The 19,659-nt window shown below is 35.6% G+C and overlaps 1 protein-coding gene across 3 annotated transcripts in view; it reads left to right on the top strand.

Moving 5' to 3' along the window:
* Window positions 1–19,659, top strand: part of LOC111048341 (transcriptional activator cubitus interruptus) — a 147,732-nt gene that overhangs the window by 110,003 nt on the left and 18,070 nt on the right. The window contains exon 1 of one of the 3 annotated variants that reach the window (XM_039434554.1): window positions 14,441–14,671. The exons of the other annotated variants lie outside the window; for them this stretch is intronic. Coding sequence (XP_039290488.1) covers window positions 14,662–14,671 — 10 coding nt within the window. The 5' untranslated portion in view covers window positions 14,441–14,661. Of the gene's footprint in view, window positions 1–14,440; window positions 14,672–19,659 lie in introns of those variants that run through there. 3 annotated transcript variants of the gene reach the window in all.

Raw genomic sequence — 19,659 nt, 5'->3', positions numbered from 1 at the left:
TTTACACCCCTCCCTTTTTGAAAGTCTATAGTTACTAAAACTCATTCTGTCACATCCGGAGTTCCTGGGACGTTCGTTTAATTTGGAAAAAAGTTGTTACCTCATAGCTGTTTCTTCAATTTGAATCTAGGCTCGGTGATCGAGCTCTACACGTCCAGATGGACAGGAGACAGCATGCCCCAAGCTTCTAGGACGGCCATCGATTCAGAGGCGTCTCAGCGGCTTAAAGACACACGTTCATGAACCCATAAATTGATGGATTCGAACGTTGATCCCATACTTTGATGTTCCCGTACTTACACCGCTTTAGTAGCGGTTATAGGAGGAAAATCTCCATTGTGAGGTGACAATTTGATACTCTCTCTCTTCTTAATTAAAGCAACTACTGAGGCGGAAAAACTAAAAATGCTACTGGAACAAAAGGTTCCAGAGCCAAATACTAAAAAGGCCTAAAGCTGGCATGAGAGCCACGATTAACACAAAGTTCTGATCAGACTACATTTAGTACTGCTTATGACAGAGGACAGACGCTGAGTGAATCCACTTCGCTTTTCTCGTCTTGCCGTGGACAGCTGTGTGATCGTCCATACTAGATAGACCTAACCAACGTTAACTGTGATTGGCAGTTACTATTTTCTAGAAAAATTTCCACCAATAGAAAGGAACGTTACAACTACAATTTAAGATACATTCTCCCACCAAGTGACAGCTATTTTTCCTTGACAGCTATAAATTCCTTGCCTTATAAGGTCGTGAACCAGACTGATCCTCTAGGAAAATCGTTGATCTTCTCAGTACCACAACTTCTACGCACACACTTACAGAGTCGACACTACACAACGCAGAAAAGCAAGGGTCATGAACTAAGCTGATACTCCAGGAAAATTGTTGTTATTCTTAGGATCATAGCTTCTATGCACACACTTACAGAGTCAACACAACACAACGCAGAAAAGCAAAACAGCAAAATCCATTTTCACAACAGGCTAACTTCTCAGGCTAATTCACATAATTCTCATCACTCACTATTGGAACAATAAATATTGTTACAAAACAATTGTAATACTTGTGCTTATAGTTAGTGGCTGTTGTAAAAATGGATCAGATACTTTAATATACACTAAAAAGGTTAACAACTTGAATTTATTCGTAATACAATAATGAACAGTAGTAAACAGCTCATAAAAAATACAGAACTACAATATTTAACCACATCAACAATAACTATAATTATAACTATATCTCATTCAGATTGATAGCCCAATCAAATTCCATGAAAGTTATATCATTTTCACTGCTTTTCACCACCTCTACTGCTTTGCTTCTGAAACATTTTTTCTTGAATTCAGTATCAATCTCAAATTCTGTGTTAGCCTATATCTATTTTTGAGTTTATATTGAACTATTAGTTTCTAAACTCATTATAAAAATGTGTGTATGAATTATTTTTGATGGATCACTATTGATGAACTTGAAGCCAACTCAGCAGTATCAATCAATCTGCTACGTTATTATAGTAAACTATAGACGTCGCTTTACAAGCACATGCTATAATTGCAGGATGTGAATGCTTATTCATTATTGAAGCTCATAAATCATTTACGATACATAGCATTTTGAAGGAGGAGACGTTGTACGCAGGATCAAAAATATTTACTTCTCTATAAACCGTGGGAAATCTAGGACGAGATCACGATTATTACTTGAAAATTCATCTCCCCAGTTACAGATTGAAATGTAAAACACGATGATAATGACGACGCTAATCAAGTTTAGAAATCTTCAATCCTTGAATTGAACCAGTAATGGAATAAGATGTCCAAAGTTGTCTGCCCCGTTTATTTTTCTTCTTAAAATGCTTTTCACGTTACTGCTGTACTCCGGATTATGTGTCGTTCTGGGAACAAGTTGAGAAGAATGTTTCCTCTCTGTTGGAGTGGGTGTAGGGGGGTGTTCCAGCTTGTTTGGAGCTTGAGCACGATGCTTGTGCCTCCCCGCGGGGCACACAGCACCAGCCCTTGCAGTCGCCGTCTTATTTATTTATGACCTGTCTCACGTTCTAATACTGCAGTCCCCCGTGGAAAGGAGGGCTGGAAAGAGAGGTACGTCGTGAACTTGAACTCGTTGGAGAGAGAGCGACGATCGGAGAGTGATAGTGACAGTGATAAACGTTGAGAGGTGCGTTCAGGTGAGAGAAGGAAGTCTGTAGCACTCTCTTTGCCATGCTTCCTTCTCCTTTTCTCTCTCACGCAGACACCACGACAATCTGGTATCTACAGAGAGGAACAAGTTCTCCGGATCTCTTCTCGTAATAACGCATTTTATAGTCCGCGAGCACTCTCGTGCACACGCGCAGGCGCGCTCGCATTCATATTATACACCATAAAAAGCATAGCTCGACCGTAGTAGATGTAGATCCGTGGACCACTCCTCCCCTCCTCCATCCTCTCCTGGCATAATAGACACATTAAAGCTCCTCTCCATTCTCCTCTTGCTGCATGCCTTCTAAATAATCGGCATCTTATTGTGATGTTTTCAGCGAGCACTAGATCGAGGTGTTTGCCCGCTTGATGACTGTTTTTAGCGCATCGCATCTATTGTGTACGAATATGACTCTTTCACAAGTGAAATGATACAGTAATATGTTTTCGCCCCACTTGGATGTAATGATCTGGTTTACGTGCGTCATATGGAGGCCGAAAGTGATTGTTTTCTGACCAGGCCGGTAAAATTTTTTCGCCCCACTTGGATGTAATGAGCTGGTTTACGTGCGTCATATGGAGGCCGAAAGTGATTGTTTTCTGACCAGGCCGGTAAAATTTTTACGGCCCTAGGGCTGTAAAATAACCTTGAAGTCAGCTGATTCTGATTTGATGTGAACGTGTTTACAAAATAGTTTATGAAACGGAATCAGTTTATGCTTCTAGAATTGAATAAAGTTTGTAACATATTAAATCTGGGCAGATCAAAAGCCCTAACAGAAACAGTAATAGGTCTGAAAATAAAGTAACTGGCTAATATCGCCAAATAGATAATAACTAAGATTAGATAGCATCAGCTTGTTCTGGCTAAATGGTACAAGAACCTAAAAAGGATTTGAAGGAAGTTTATTGCTCATAAATAGATTATTATATAAAATATTTGAAGATTGAGGTTATGTACATGTATTCACGGATCGGTGACCTAGAGATCGATCAAACCGAGGAACGTAGAATCTGACCAAAACCCCTTGGCAGAGCTTTATTGCAATCAGATGGTGTGCAATGTGAAAAAACACCTGTCCACGTGGCTAATTATTAGGTAGCATGGAATTAATATTAATGTATAGAATATTAACTAGCATGTAAAGAGCATAAATAAAAAACCAAATAAAAATAATTTAATGTATTCAGGAAATAAGAGTTACCAGGCGCATGAATACCGAATAAAATTTGCATGCACCAATAGTAAAACGGCAGTTAATAGGCGGCAACTGTAGGCCAATTCAAAAATATTTCTATATATTTATATAAATGTACTAGATTTTGTGTTAAAACTTGTATAGTCTATGTTATCGATATGGCTCGAATGCAAAGAAATTATTAATCATACAATCTAAGCAATATTTTGGCATTTTTTTGTAAGATCTATTTGAACCTAATGGCGGAGGACTAAGATATTTAAATTTTATGCTAATTTGAAAGTCGGAAAGAGGATCTGTAAAACTTGAAAAAGAAGAACCAGCACTCGCCAGCCAAATGCCACCATAAGAGGACCCCAAATATTTTAGAGCGTAGTACCTTACTAATGATTTTGTAAAAGTTAAAGTTAAAGTAAATTATTAAATTTCTTAAAAGACTTCGTGATGCTATTGTGAAGCAGAAGTCATTTTCATTTTGAATTAAACTTATAACCCCTTGGAGGAGACGATTCCGGCTACCATATTCCCGGACCACATGGAGTTGGATCGACATCGGCGGCTTACAAGAAGATTTTCGACACGTGAGTGATTAAATTTGAATTAGTGATGGGCGCCCTAGTGCTTCGAATTAATCTGATGGTCAAAGCTAGCTCGCCGAAAGGGTTTTTATTATAAATTAAGAAATTAATAAGAGTAATACTTGCGCAAGTAAAATTAGTATTAAAGGTATTTCATTGAAAGAAAAATATAGATCAATATTTCAGAAATTTCTATTAAATCAAAGAAGTACAAAATCTAGGCTATTAAAACATATGCATATGATATTTAATTTTTTGCAATACAATTTGCGATAATTTATTATAGCTCTAATTCACTAGATGAATGGCTCTACTTATTCCGTCAGGTGCCGAATCTTGCACCCTGAGATAAAAATATATATTCGATACAAATAAATCTACTAAGTACTAGAGATTTTAATATATATATATATTTGGATTATTAGTGGCTAATTTATCAAGCTGATCTTAAAGCACATATTTTTAATTGAATTGTCCAAGTCGACAAGTATTAGCAAGTGCATATCGCAGCTACATGCAAAAGAATGCATATGATTTCAAGATAAAGGCACATGGTAATGATTCGTGCCATAAATCTAGAATATAAAGTTTAGCCTGTGATATTTTACTGATTTCAATTATTGTTCTATTTTTATATTATATTTTTTTTATCGCTCTTTATATATTTTTTGCCTCGATCCATTTTTTGCATTATTTGTTTAATATATGTATGAACGTTCATGGTGTGCAATTTATTTTTTATTCCTCAACACTATAGTATAAGTATCATATTTATATATATTTATTATTTATTGAATTACAAGAGTTATAGGAGAAGCCCATATCTAAGCCTATCAAGATTTTTTAAGACTGAATACTATTAGAAAACCACGACCTAATTATATAATTATATCAAATCTCATGCTTTACCGACTGATGCCAAGCAGGAGGCTAATCGTTATTTAAATATAAATAATAACGTGACATAAAGACATGCCGTACCAACATGGGACTGATGATGAGAGCCAAGCTCATTGAATAATTATTTGAAATTAAGTCAATAACCATATTGAAAATTATAGATAACTTATACGAGTTTTGAGGAAAACTGGCGAAGGGAAATTTGTATTACTTTTTGGGGAATCAATAGCTTTAAATAAAGAGAAATTATATGTTTTAAAGAAAATTTTATATTATTAGTACTGTAAAAAAAAAAATACATGTCTATAGAGAGAGATTATATTTTACAAGCCTAAACTGCTATTACTTTCTAGTCAAAAATATATTATGTGTTTAAGCCGGTTGGAAAATAAGTCACAGCCTGTAAACTAGCCAAGAATAAATCAAAACAAAACATTGGGGGCGCTAGAGCATTATAAAAAACTTAAGTATAAATACCTTGTTGTATGAGTATCCAAACACTTTACACATCACTGTTTCACTGTAAGTCCCGGTTTGTGTCTCTTTTTTAAGCATTTTCGCTTATCATTTTTATCACTGTTTAATTAGCATTTATCATATTTGACATAATGAATCACACTCCCGCAAACTCTGAAGTTTCATATATGTACGGCGGTTGCACAGATCCCACTTTGTCGACTCCAAGCACATCAAACCCCACCACGGTAGATGCCAATACGCCACGAGAAAGGGAACCAGGAAGCGTCGGGTCGATAGTCTTCGATCCACCAGGTCTGCAACCTCTATCATCCACTCGAATCGACGCCGCTGACACACCATTGAATCAACGGATAGTAGAGATCAACTTTGAAGGGGGCGAGGAGCAGCCTGCAGAACCCGCATCGCCGGAGGCCGAGTCACACCTGAGCAAACAAAGTATATTTTCAATCACAGAGTTAGATCCGCTTCAAAAGGTAATAATGGAACAAACTAGCAGTACTTTCAATATTATGTTACAAAAAACAATGGATAATATGATGCAGGAGATTAAAAAGAGATTGCTACAGTAAAAGAGGAAAATAAACAAACAGTGGAACAGGGCATGAAAGAGACCGCAGGCGCTATAAAATCAGTAGAACAACGGTTGGATAATATTGAAACTAAAGTAGAGAATCATAGGGAAGAATTAAAAGCAATGATAACCCTACAAAAAGAAAGTCAGGATAAAGTTACGGCAGGATTATCGGAAAGGTTGGATACGGTTACATGTGAACTCAATGAAAGGATAGATAACCTAACCATACAAATCACTACACCCATTCAGGATATAACCAATAACATTAAGGCCGATTGCCACCAAGAAATCCACAAACAAATTACCGTTGCCAATCAAACATTAACAACTACAGTTGACAAAAATATTAACAGTATTAAAGAAATACAAAATAAACAGATTAATATGTCCACAAAAATGAACCAACTGCAAGGTAGCATCAATCAAAATACTGAAACCTGTAAAGCTTTAAACGGAACTCTACTAATTCAAAAATCCACTCTGACTCAATTAAATCAAGAAATAAACGCAAATAAAATTACACATAATAGTCAATGGCAGATAACACAGGAAAAAATAATAGCATTAGAAAATCATATTCAACAACGACCTCAAGGGATTCAAACAGACAACCTCAACGTACATAGTATATTACAAGGACTGGGAAAATTTGATAATACTGATCGCCATTTGCAACCTCAACCATTCATTGATCAGATAAAATTAGTACAAACTCTTGCACCTACCTCTTGGAATTTTTGGCGTCTTCGTTTGACTAATTTATTGATTGGCGAACCCTTGATGTTCTTTCGGAGTAGAGCCCATGAATTTACATCATTGGATGAGTTTGTAGCTGTCTTCCTGGAACAGTATTGGAGCAGAAGTAAACAGTTGGACGTGCTAGCGGACATTATATCATGCGATTTCAACCCTAACTTAGACGGTGCATGTACCACTTTCGTCACTGCCCTACAGTTTAAAAATTCTCAATTGAGCGAGCCCATTAATGAATCGGCATTAGCAAGTATTATTCTAAAGAAGCTACTGTATCAAGTTAGAATGGCACTCGCCACACAACCCATTACTGATTGCAAGCAGCTGATAAATCATTTATATGGCATACAGTCTGTGATGGCAATATCAAACCACCGTTCAGACCAGAGATACGCACCAAATCTACATAACTCAAAATTTAATCAGTATAACAGCAAAAATTATGAACCGGTATCATATGATCGCTACCGATCTGCTCCTCAATTTGAACGCCGCTATGAGCACAGGCAAAATGGTAACTGGAATAATGAAAAATTTCAAAATCGTACAACCAACCACTATGCCCAGCAGAGCAATCGTAGGAATCACTATGATGGCCGTGATCGATTAAACTCACATAATAATCACACACAAAACAATTACAACAGAAATTATAAACCGCCACCTCAACAAGTAAGTACAAACTACACATTAGCGCATGCAACAGGATTAAATCAACAAAAAACACGGAACCCAGCACCCATTGACCCGCCACCAGATATACAGAAAACTACAGCTAATAAACCAGGACTATATGATACCCCCAATATCCAACCACAAAAAACCGCCGCCAACAATGCAATTAAAACCAGCCGCGAGCATCAATCCCTACTAAGCATCCTATTCCCCGCCGACGATCCATCACCGCAGGTAGAGCAGCCCGCACATCAAGAGACCGCCACCATACTACCCGCTTTGAAAGTCACACTCGCGCATCAAGAGACCGCCACCGCACCCGTGCATCATTCGACCCCACCAAGGCACCCCAAGGAACCCAGGATAGAGGACCAAGAGGATAGCACCAGGGGAGGACGGACTACCAGACAAGAGGGGCGAACACCGCAAGGCCCGGAGACGAAGGCGCCCGAGGACACCCGACCGGCATCAGGACGAGGAGGACGGACTAGCGGACACAAGAGGCATGCATCATAAGGCCCGGAGAAAGAAGCGAAAGAAACGGAGGAACCACGCGCGCGCATACCGGCCGCATGCACGCTTCAAGAGGCAAAGAAGAACACCGGACCGACACCGTGGAGGACAGGAGCGGACCGACGGCGTGCATCCGCGGCACATTCGTTTTAAGGAAGATGATCAACGATGTGACCGGAATAATAGGCCAAAGAAATATAACAAAAACGGATCAAATAAATGGGATAAAACCGAAACATGCATGGGCAACAACAAAATGCACTACTTAGGGAGATTAATTGAGGATAAACGGTGTTTGAGAATAATGGAAGCAATATAAAGAAAGTGGAAGTACCTGGATATTTTATGTTGAGAGATTATATTGTTAAAAAGTTGATAAATGTTTTGATATGGTGTGTAATGTTTGTAATAATGGCTGTGATATTAATAAAAGACTGTGTTGTAGATAGGATGGAAAATATTATATTGTTATTATTAAATGAATCTATGATTGATAATTGGAAATTTAATATTATAAAAATGTTTATTGTTGTAAGCCTAATAAGTTATAATGAGCCGAAATCAAGAATATTAGATGAAAATAATAAAAGGAAGGATGAGTTAAGAGTACAGATTGATTGGAAAAAGAATGGATTAAAAGAAATTATTATTAAAGGAACAAGGAGTTATTTGAAAGAATACACGAGATACAAGGGCTTTAAATTTATGATGAAAAAAATTATCAATAGGACAGCCTCACAAATCAACAGCAGATAACCTAGCCAGCCTACAACAGCTACAAGCAGAAAACCAAAAGATACGGGAAAGCCACGAAATTTCTACAAACCACATCACAGAATTTGAAATAAATATGATAAGAAATAAAGGAAAACATTATTATCAAACCGATTACTGACCTTCCTTAATAAATTTAATCTTGGCATAGGACCGCGTGGCAACAATCCAATGTTTTAATTCCTTCCAGCCGTTAGAAGCCTGCAATAAGAAAAAGAATAATTTTTAAATGTGTAATTAAATTAGCTACATCCACTAAAAAAGGACACAAGCGAGGATAGTATATTTAAAATTTGTAAATTACCTTTAAAGAGAAAAAAATGCAGCAGTTAGGTTAATAATTATGAAATTCGACAGCAAATTATGTAGAACCAGTGACCAGCTGGGCAAGGCCACCTGAATCAAATATGTAACATCTGTTAAACATATGTTTATGAAAAAGCATTGTAACCCAAAAAGTTATTTATTATTGTTATTTATTATATTTATTAATGTTAGTATATTTATTTATATGTTTTATATTTATTACTTTTAATTATGCCACGTTTGTTACCTGAAAAAGACCTAAAGTGAATACATGCTACCAAAAAAAAAAAAAAAAACCAAAGAGCCATTAGCAAAAGAAAAGTATTGTACCTGATATATAGAAAATTATTTATATTAAGACCTAAGGAATACTATAAGATATAAGCCCAGAAGTTTTGTGAATCGAAACTATTGTCTAAAAGGAATCATTTATGAGAATTATGAAATGTGTGTAGTTAGGTTGGCGGCCCTGCAAGCGGCGAATTTAAAAATTACTATGTTTTAAGTGTTGTCAGGAGGAGTGCGTTTAGAAGTTTATATTTATGATATTTTATGTGTGTTGAGGAGGAGAATTTGTTATTGTATTTGATAAAGGTATAAAGGAGATGCAGCAAATATGTCTGCGAACTGTGATAGAAGTATGAGAGTATAATTTATATATAAAGTATAGTGTATATCGATGTATTGAAGGGTGGGTTTTCATTAAAAACATTGTGATTCTCAAATATTTTGAATTCAACCCAGGGGCGCGTGTAACATATTAAATCTGGGCAGATCAAAAGCCCTAACAGAAACAGTAATAGGTCTGAAAATAAAGTAACTGGCTAATATCGCCAAATAGATAATAACTAAGATTAGATAGCATCAGCTTGTTCTGGCTAAATGGTACAAGAACCTAAAAAGGATTTGAAGGAAGTTTATTGCTCATAAATAGATTATTATATAAAATATTTGAAGATTGAGGTTATGTACATGTATTCACGGATCGGTGACCTAGAGATCGATCAAACCGAGGAACGTAGAATCTGACCAAAACCCCTTGGCAGAGCTTTATTGCAATCAGATGGTGTGCAATGTGAAAAAACACCTGTCCACGTGGCTAATTATTAGGTAGCATGGAATTAATATTAATGTATAGAATATTAACTAGCATGTAAAGAGCATAAATAAAAAACCAAATAAAAATAATTTAATGTATTCAGGAAATAAGAGTTACCAGGCGCATGAATACCGAATAAAATTTGCATGCACCAATAGTAAAACGGCAGTTAATAGGCGGCAACTGTAGGCCAATTCAAAAATATTTCTATATATTTATATAAATGTACTAGATTTTGTGTTAAAACTTTGTATAGTCTATGTTATCGATATGGCTCAAATGCAAAGAAATTATTAATCATACAATCTAAGCAATATTTTGGCATTTTTTGTAAGATCTATTTGAACCTAATGGCGGAGGACTAAGATATTTAATTTTATGCTAATTTGAAAGTCGGAAAGAGGATCTGTAAAACTTGAAAAAGAAGAACCAGCACTCGCCAGCCAAATGCCACCATAAGAGGACCCCAAATATTTTAGAGCGTAGTACCTTACTAATGATTTTGTAAAAGTTAAAGTTAAAGTAAATTATTAAATTTCTTAAAAGACTTCGTGATGCTATTGTGAAGCAGAAGTCATTTTCATTTTGAATTAAACTTATAACCCCTTGGAGGAGACGATTCCGGCTACCATATTCCCGGACCACATGGAGTTGGATCGACATCGGCGGCTTACAAGAAGATTTTCGACACGTGAGTGATTAATTTGAATTAGTGATGGGCGCCCTAGTGCTTCGAATTAATCTGATGGTCAAAGCTAGCTCGCCGAAAGGGTTTTTATTATAAATTAAGAAATTAATAAGAGTAATACTTGCGCAAGTAAAATTAGTATTAAAGGTATTTCATTGAAAGAAAAATATAGATCAATATTTCAGAAATTTCTATTAAATCAAAGAAGTACAAAATCTAGGCTATTAAAACATATGCATATGATATTTAATTTTTTTGCAATACAATTTGCGATAATTTATTATAGCTCTAATTCACTAGATGAATGGCTCTACTTATTCCGTCAGGTGCCGAATCTTGCACCCTGAGATAAAAATATATATTCGATACAAATAAATCTACTAAGTACTAGAGATTTTAATATATATATATTTGGATTATTAGTGGCTAATTTATCAAGCTGATCTTAAAGCACATATTTTTAATTGAATTGTCCAAGTCGACAAGTATTAGCAAGTGCATATCGCAGCTACATGCAAAAGAATGCATATGATTTTAAGATAAAGGCACATGGTAATGATTCGTGCCATAAATCTAGAATATAAAGTTTAGCCTGTGATATTTTACTGATTTCAATTATTGTTCTATTTTTATATTATATTTTTTTTATCGCTCTTTATATATTTTTTGCCTCGATCCATTTTTTGCATTATTTGTTTAATATATGTATGAACGTTCATGGTGTGCAATTTATTTTTTATTCCTCAACACTATAGTATAAGTATCATATTTATATATATTTATTATTTATTGAATTACAAGAGTTATAGGAGAAGCCCATATCTAGGCCTATCAAGATTTTTTAAGACTGAATACTATTAGAAAACCACGACCTAATTATATAATTATATCAAATCTCATGCTTTACCGACTGATGCCAAGCAGGAGGCTAATCGTTATTTAAATATAAATAATAACGTGACAAGTTTTTGCAATAAGATACTATCATTTTATTTGGATGAATGAAATACAAATGAGATATTATAAACTATTCAAATTCAATTTTCAGAATATAATAGAATCTAACCTCAAACCTCCTAGTAAAGCGTTTATCACGGAACATGGTGGATAAACGGAATCATTTTATGCTTCTAGAATTCAATGAAGTATTCTGTAATAATATACTATCATTTTATTTAAATGAATAAAATACAGATAAGATATATATTATAAACTATTCAAATAATTCGATTTTCATAGAAGGATAGAACTTCTAACCTAAACTTCCATTGACATTCAGATCACATCAGATTGGCCGAATTTCAAGTGTGCTAAAACAGCTGATCAAAAACTTTTTCAAGTGTGATAAACCAGCTGATCAAAAACTTTTTCAAGTGTGATAAACCAGCTGATCAAAAACTTTTCATTATTATTGTGCTCACCCACCATACCACACCCAGATAATGCTAGGCGCGTACCTACCTAAAGTATGTAACAAGAAGCATGTTTTGACAGTATGTGAAAGTACTGTTGGAAGTGAAACGTAGTATTATACATTGACAACTATGTGGTAACACATTAGAACGCGTAACGTGTGAGTTGTGATTTTTACCACGCCCAAAGTTTGTTTTACCAGCCACTATTTGATTTGATACTTTCGTCTTGATCAAATTCGGTTACGTGTTCTATAGACTACTTGTTGTAATTTCCATTGCAAGTTTGATTTTATGATTGAACACTAGAATTGATTAGCTCATGGTTGTTTGATATTTATGTCTCACGAAAAATTATAATTTGATTCCACTGTAATCAGTGATACAAAATTATTGTATTCTGGACCTCACATATAACACTGTTATTATTTGTTTCATGTGATTTTCACATTTTATTTGATTTATTCCTTAATTATATAATGTTATTTTCTACTGTAAATTATTGACAAATCTGGCAATTATTGGTGCAGAAACAACAAGCGCATCTTGTCTGTTCCTCTGCCAATGCAGCTCCTCTTTATATTTTACTTTTTTTGAACAACTTCTACTCACAGGGTACCAGGTTTAATTGCTTCACATATTACTCATATCTACTTTTGTGTACCAATGCTTGAGCTTCTAACTTTGGTAGGATTTAATATCTACACATGAAAAACTCGCAGTGAATAATTGAGAGGAATATCATCTTTTTTCATCTAATTGAATTCAGTTGTCGGTCAGCTGTGAGTCAGACCATCCATCTTCCTCTGTTCGGTTCATTGCTCAATTGAGAATCCGGCGAGAATGAGAGAGACGACGTGTGAATGGTGGGTGCAACGTAGGAAGGAGAAAAGAGAGAAAGAAAGCGTAGAAGGAAGAGCGGATTGATGTGAATAGGCCTGTCCGTTTTCAACTGAAAGCCGAATGCATTGAAAGGCCGTGCCTCAGGAATGAAAGACGAGTCCCTGTGTGCTGAAGCTATTTCTCGGTTACATTGTTTCTGTTATGGACGGCCGTCTTCCCCGCATGTGCTGGCTGTATTTTCTTTGTCCCATTTCCACTATTCTCCTAATCTATCTTTTACCTTTGTGCTAAAAACCCTCTAAAGTTCTATTCTTCTTGACGTGAGCTGTCCAATGGTCGACGGCCAGGTATAAGTGAACAAGGAGGTACAACTCTGCCCAAAGTCCATCCCAGAAAGTTCAGTGATGATAGTTTGGAGAGCGCTTACATTATTTGGGTGGAGTAGTTGAACATATTGGCAGCAGTAGTGAACAAGGATTCAATAATATTTGGTGTATAGAGTATTTTAAGTTTAAAGTTGATCCATGTCCCTCACTACTCTGTGTGAAAAAGGAAAGATGATCATCAAGGAGTGTACGCTTATTTACAGAAGAATATCAATAAATAAGATAAACGTAAAGAGAAAAACTACGTACATAGGATAACATTATAAGTAAATAAAACCTTATGATTCCATTGGGAGTTTGTAATGAGAGCTACATTAATAATTCTTTTGGAATAGATGTGAACAGGAGGTGGATCAGAAGGATACAATCTAGAGGTTGTTTCTTATTATTCCCGAGATTTTTAGACTATTTAATAGCTGTTCCCACAAAACGTCAATTTTGACAGAGAGCACTTTCTGCACTATCTGTCCAACTTCGTAATCTATCTAATCAGATTCTGATATCTAGAGAACTTCGCATTTCTAGTTCAATATAATTAATTCAAAATATCTTAATACTAGGTTTTGCGAATGTTGAAAGAATTCAGTGGAAGCTGTTGGAAGTTTTCAATAGGCCTACATTCCTTCTAGCGAGCGAACGGATTACTCATTCCACTCACAGATATCTCGCCCCTTATAATTAAATTGTACGCAAACGCCGGACATAAAGACGCCAAGGTGTCAGGGTGTGTAATTAAACATTTCTTTCAACTGGTTGTTGTTAGAGGAGAATGCTCCATCTTATTAACTTCTCTGGGAGTGAGTGGTCTTGCATGGAATCCTAGTGCCGGGCGGAGAAAGGCCTGCAAGAGAGGACGAACGAGAAAAGGCCCCGGGACAGAAGGAGTCGTGAGATGTAACAAGTAAATTTAGTCAGCACCGGTGACAGGGGGAAAATTGAAACAGCTCGTGTATTGGACAGGTGGGCCCGAGGAAACTGGTTCGAGCGGGGAAATTCATCGGCCCGCAGGGATATTTTGACCGGCCCAAAGGGAAAAAACCTAGCTGGCCGGCTCAGTGTCTCCACCAACGTCGAGGGGATGACTTTGTGTCCGTTTTTGTCCGGCTAAAAGTACAATCAACAAATAGAAACTGTTTATTACAATGTGTTACCTGAAATTACCCAATACTAGTCGTGATATTGTGTTCTGTGATGTACCATATAGGATAACTGCGGATTAACTCAAATAGTGCTCAGTTGTGTGGAATTGAGGTGAATGTCTAGGATAAACAAGGGAGTGCATGATGATATGTGAGTAACAATATCTTCTCAATAATTTATTTATTTCATTACTCATTATTTTATAATGCATTGATTTTCAGATGTTGTATTTTGATATAATTGAACTGGTTGGGGCCTCTCGTGAATTATCCACATTTCCACCAATATCCCAGTAAGGGTTGCTTCAGTTGGGATTTGACTTTATTAACATACTCCCACATAAGTTTGGTCATTGTGACAGCTATGTACTGTTACTCATTGATAGGTCAACTTGACTGTAGAAGATTCTCTCAAAAGAAAATATCTGTGTTCTCCGCAAACCATGTACTTTCGTTCACATCATACCTATATGAAGAAGATTTTCAGTTATTGTTTACAGTCAACATGAATTCAATAATTATGAGAATGTACTTTCGTTTACATCATACAACTATTTGGAGAAGATTTTCAGTTATTGTTTACAGTCAACATGAATGCAATAATTAATATCAACTGAACTTGTTGCCTATTCAAACTTCAGAAGTTTGAAATTGAGGTTGGAGGTTTAGAGATTCTCTGTGTTTGAAAGCTTCAAATGTGTTTGTGTACATTGCACATATCATTTGAAGAGAAGATCAGTCTCGCCTGTGGATTCACATTGCTAGTATCAAGTCAGCACTTTTGTTCCATATATAAACTATGGAATTGAATAATACAATATTCTTGAATTTTGTGACATGAAATTGTATTTCCAAACCAACACTCAATCCTATAGGCAGTAATAACATAATGTCTCAATCAAATAGCAGATTCATTGTCAACATGTCAACTAATCTTATACATTTTCAGATCTTCAGTGTCAGAGACAATGATGGAAATACAAAGCAATAGTGTTGGTGATCTATTCATGACTGCCTTTTGTCCAGGGCCTTTCAAGGGGAAAGTTTCTTCCACCACCTGGTGATTCTTCAATAGACTTATTAGGAATACCATTGTATTGAGTTTACTCAGAATCGCTTGGCTTACTTGCTCAGGGTACTATTGTGTCTTGTAATTGGTGTTTCTATGTACTCTGGTACTCTTTGTATACTACGTAGGCCTACTGGGTAGAATTGATAAATTCCAAATGTGTTGAAGTCAATTTATTAGTCCATATGCTTGTCAAGCGGTGCTTTTAATTGATATTCCTTATTCCAGACTGTGTTAAGGTAATGATGGGCGATGATTATGAGAAATTACATAAAAATGCATTAAAATTGATTCACCTATTAAATTTTTTTATAAACCTCAGCTTTATTCAGTTGGGAGACTTTAATGCACCATACATTCTGGGTGTTATAAGCATGTTGTAATGGGTAGTGATCAAGACATTAGATTATGTGACATTTTTTAAGACATTAATTTGGGACACCCCTCACCATAAACTGACCCGTGTGAGATATAATTTATGACATTAAAACTTGATTTAATGAAACTTGGGCCTAACTATCAATCAATCAATTGACTCTCTACTTATATTGAAAAAATAGCCGTTTTACAATCAAGCTGGAAGGAATGTTTCTTTCAAATCAAATAACTTTAATATGGATATGACTTTATGGATGATACCAGAAGTAAATGAGACAGGCTGCTGGTAGACCCTTCTGGTACATAACAGTACTCAACATCTCATTCTATTTCATGATGGAATCAAAGTAAGTGTGCACATTTGACCATGAATCTGCAATTTCACCACTATTAAATTGGATTTGTATGCTCATCGAAGGAAATATTGAATATAATGAATCCTGTATTGATGTTAGGTCTCAGTTTATTACTGTTGCGTCTTCATTACTCCCTTTTAAATTTACTGCTCCTTTTTCTCTGGACGTGCTGTAACTTCATCAAGGGCAGAATATGCATCGACTCTCTCGTTCAATTAAGAAGCAAACCATGTACATTTGCAATTAGTTTCTTTGGTTCGGCTTAGATTACTATTATGTTTATTCTGTTGACTTCTTTATAGTGCAGCAATTCGGTGAGGCTTCAAAGCGCTTAATTATTATGGCAGGAGAAGTTATGATTGGTTGATCGCTGGAAGGCGTTGAGTTAGTGCATGGTAGCCTATCACCCCATTCAAGTTATTGATATTGAATGCAGTATGTACGCGTATGTTGCAAAGCGAATTAACTTGGCAGGAGAAGAAGGTATCACCAGACGATAATTGACTTTTCAGTTAATTAACCCCAGGTTAATAGACCTGCACTACTGCAGAAGCTTTACTTAATCGTTTTCCGGCTACCTTTCAACTCCAGTTAACAACCGAGTAATTAAGTTGTACTTTTTATGGGTATCTCTTGTTGTCATGTGCTTCATACTTCATCTTTCCTCTCATCTTCATCGTACTACTGCTTTTGCAATTATTGTTTTCATGAGTGTCACAATAATCCCATCTTCAGCTATGTTTTGAAAATATCTGGATGGATCTGGCTGTTTTGATAGATGTTGGTGTGGGACATAAATATTAACTTGTGTTATCAATGTAAGAAAGTTGAGATTAGTAGACGAATTTCAAATAATCTTCTACTGTCTAGTGCTTTTGCATACTCCATTATTTATGATAATGTCATTAGCAGAAAACAAGAATCATCAACAAAAGCATATTGGCGCAGAATCAATCTACAAAACTCTGAAATAGGATTGTCATCAATTCTTATCACTATTGTGAAATTGTGACAGAATTTTTCAGTTTGATTTGTAGTTTTTCATTATCTGATCTTTTGACTTAGAATATTTATAAGGGTGGTTGTGAATTGAATGACATCTGCTACAACACTGTTTTTGTTTATAACATGATCATACTACCAACGTAGCACTGCCTAATTTCCCCGCTATTCCCTTTCTGGTCCCATCCATTCATTTGAGCGGCTCAACGAGGACAATCTGGGATTTCTGTTCGGATGTTTCTTTCCCTCTCACTCCAGAACAGAGACTTCTCAAGGTCGGTCAAGTCGTTTCGACTTGAAAAAAGGATCTTCTCATCATTCTTCTTCCCCCTCTGCTCTGCTCCCGCTTGGTCTTCCACCCTCTTTTGAAACACTCAATGAATGGAGGATGCTACAGTCAGGGGTGGAAAAAAAATAAAGGGATAGTTTTGGAGAATGATTTGTCGAAAGTGGAGTTTGCTGTGAGAGGGAACTCAGGGAATTCAAGAAGACATTAAACATTTTTCAGAATATGTTCACTTGGAATATAAGTAAGCAATGACAAGATTTTCATAATCATGAGGGAAGTTTTCCATTTGTTATAACACGGAACAAAAAAATTGCATGTGAAAGCTTCTAAAATAGCTAAAATCGTTGAAACAACATAGTAATAAACCTTTCAGTGCACTGAGATACCCTTTTCAACACAGATTGACTTCTTTCTCAGATTATGGGACAATGATTATACAGAAGTGTTTATCTCCTGTAATTTGGCTTTTTTCATATTCCATCTAACATTCCACACTCTACAGAACTAAAGAATGTTGAGTTTTCTTCTTAAAAAATTGGAATCTTCCTAATTTTTCGTTTCAATGGATGTGAAAAATGTAATGTTAAGTTCACAGTCGAGGATCATCAAGAACTAATCTTTCTACTGTGACTGTAATGAGTATATCATGAACGAAATAAGCATTAGAAGAAGACTATGGCTTTCCGAATAACTTGTGAATTGATTGATGGACAAAATTGCTTCTGTGATCTGGTTTCTGGTTGTTTGTACCTGCAAAATGTACAACATAGTAAAGAATGACTAATCAAACTACTCTGACGACTAGAGTCATACTTTTGAACTCTTATTTGCATTATAAGTCAGCTTCCATCTGTGAGAATGAAGCTTACATGGTGAAATGAGTAGTGAATTCAAGTCAGAGGTAATTAACTTGAGTTGCCAAGAGGAGAAACTTTGATAGACCCATGCAGTGAGTGATTGGGCCACAAGTGGCCATCCATCAATGGAATGAAATTCCTCTGTGACAACTCTCATTAACCAACAACACTGTTACTAGAGTGTAATTCACTTTGAACTGTCAGCATGTCCCTACCAATAACATTAATTTTCCTCATACAACAAATTCTGACAGTTGAATCTCTCTAAAGTGGACTGATGATGTGCTGAGAAAATATGCGTTAAGAAAAAAGAATAAATAATCGACAATATAAAAAGAATTGCGAGAGGAAAAGAAGGTGGAGTAGAAGAAACGAAGTGAGAGGAACGAAAGCTAGCGGAAGACTGGAGAGTATGCTGAGTTACTTGGTGTTCTATCATTAATCAAGCCATGTTTTTGTAGAATCATTAGCTGGTTTCGTAAACATTTATTTTACTTGTCAAGTCAAATCTGCTTGTCCATCTCTGAGCATGAGATGAATTGATCTGGACAGCCTTTAAAAGGCAGAAAATGTTGATGGGGTTTGGTCAATGTACCTGTAGGAGGGAAGAAGCTGGTTGTAGTATGCAATGCATTACAGAAATTATTTGAAATCAAACCGGCTATGATGTGTAACAAGATTCGGGGTTTAGAAATATGGAAATACATTATCTTATAAAAAGAATTTATTTTGAAAATGAATTATTATCATTTAGCTTCCGGTTCAAATTGATGGAGAAATAAGTTATTGTGTTAATGTCAAGGATGCCATTACTTCACTTCAAGAACTATATCATTACAGGAAAACGTTGACGTTTTCAATAAGTTGAAATTATTTGTTATTAATGGAAACCTCATGTGACTCATATTCTTCTGATACATCAATAAAATAGTCTAGTCAACAACTTGACCATACCATATTGACTTTTTATGTATTTCGATAGCTTTTACAACAACATTCCTGATTACTTTCCTATAAATGTAATTCTAAAAACAAGGCATTGCCAGGAAATCACTTGAATTGCATTTTCAAAATTAGGAAGATAATATTATCAAATAATAATAACGTGGATGGCTAATATTAGCAAGTGTTCATGAATATTAATTCTATTTGTCTTCAAATACAGAATTTAAATTGTTTTAAAATGTT

The sequence above is a fragment of the Nilaparvata lugens genome, chromosome 8 (assembly GCF_014356525.2).
Source record: "Nilaparvata lugens isolate BPH chromosome 8, ASM1435652v1, whole genome shotgun sequence".
NCBI lineage: Eukaryota > Metazoa > Arthropoda > Insecta > Hemiptera > Delphacidae > Nilaparvata > Nilaparvata lugens.
The sequence above is the reverse complement of the archived record's forward strand: the minus strand, read 5'-3'. Positions and strand labels throughout refer to the sequence as shown.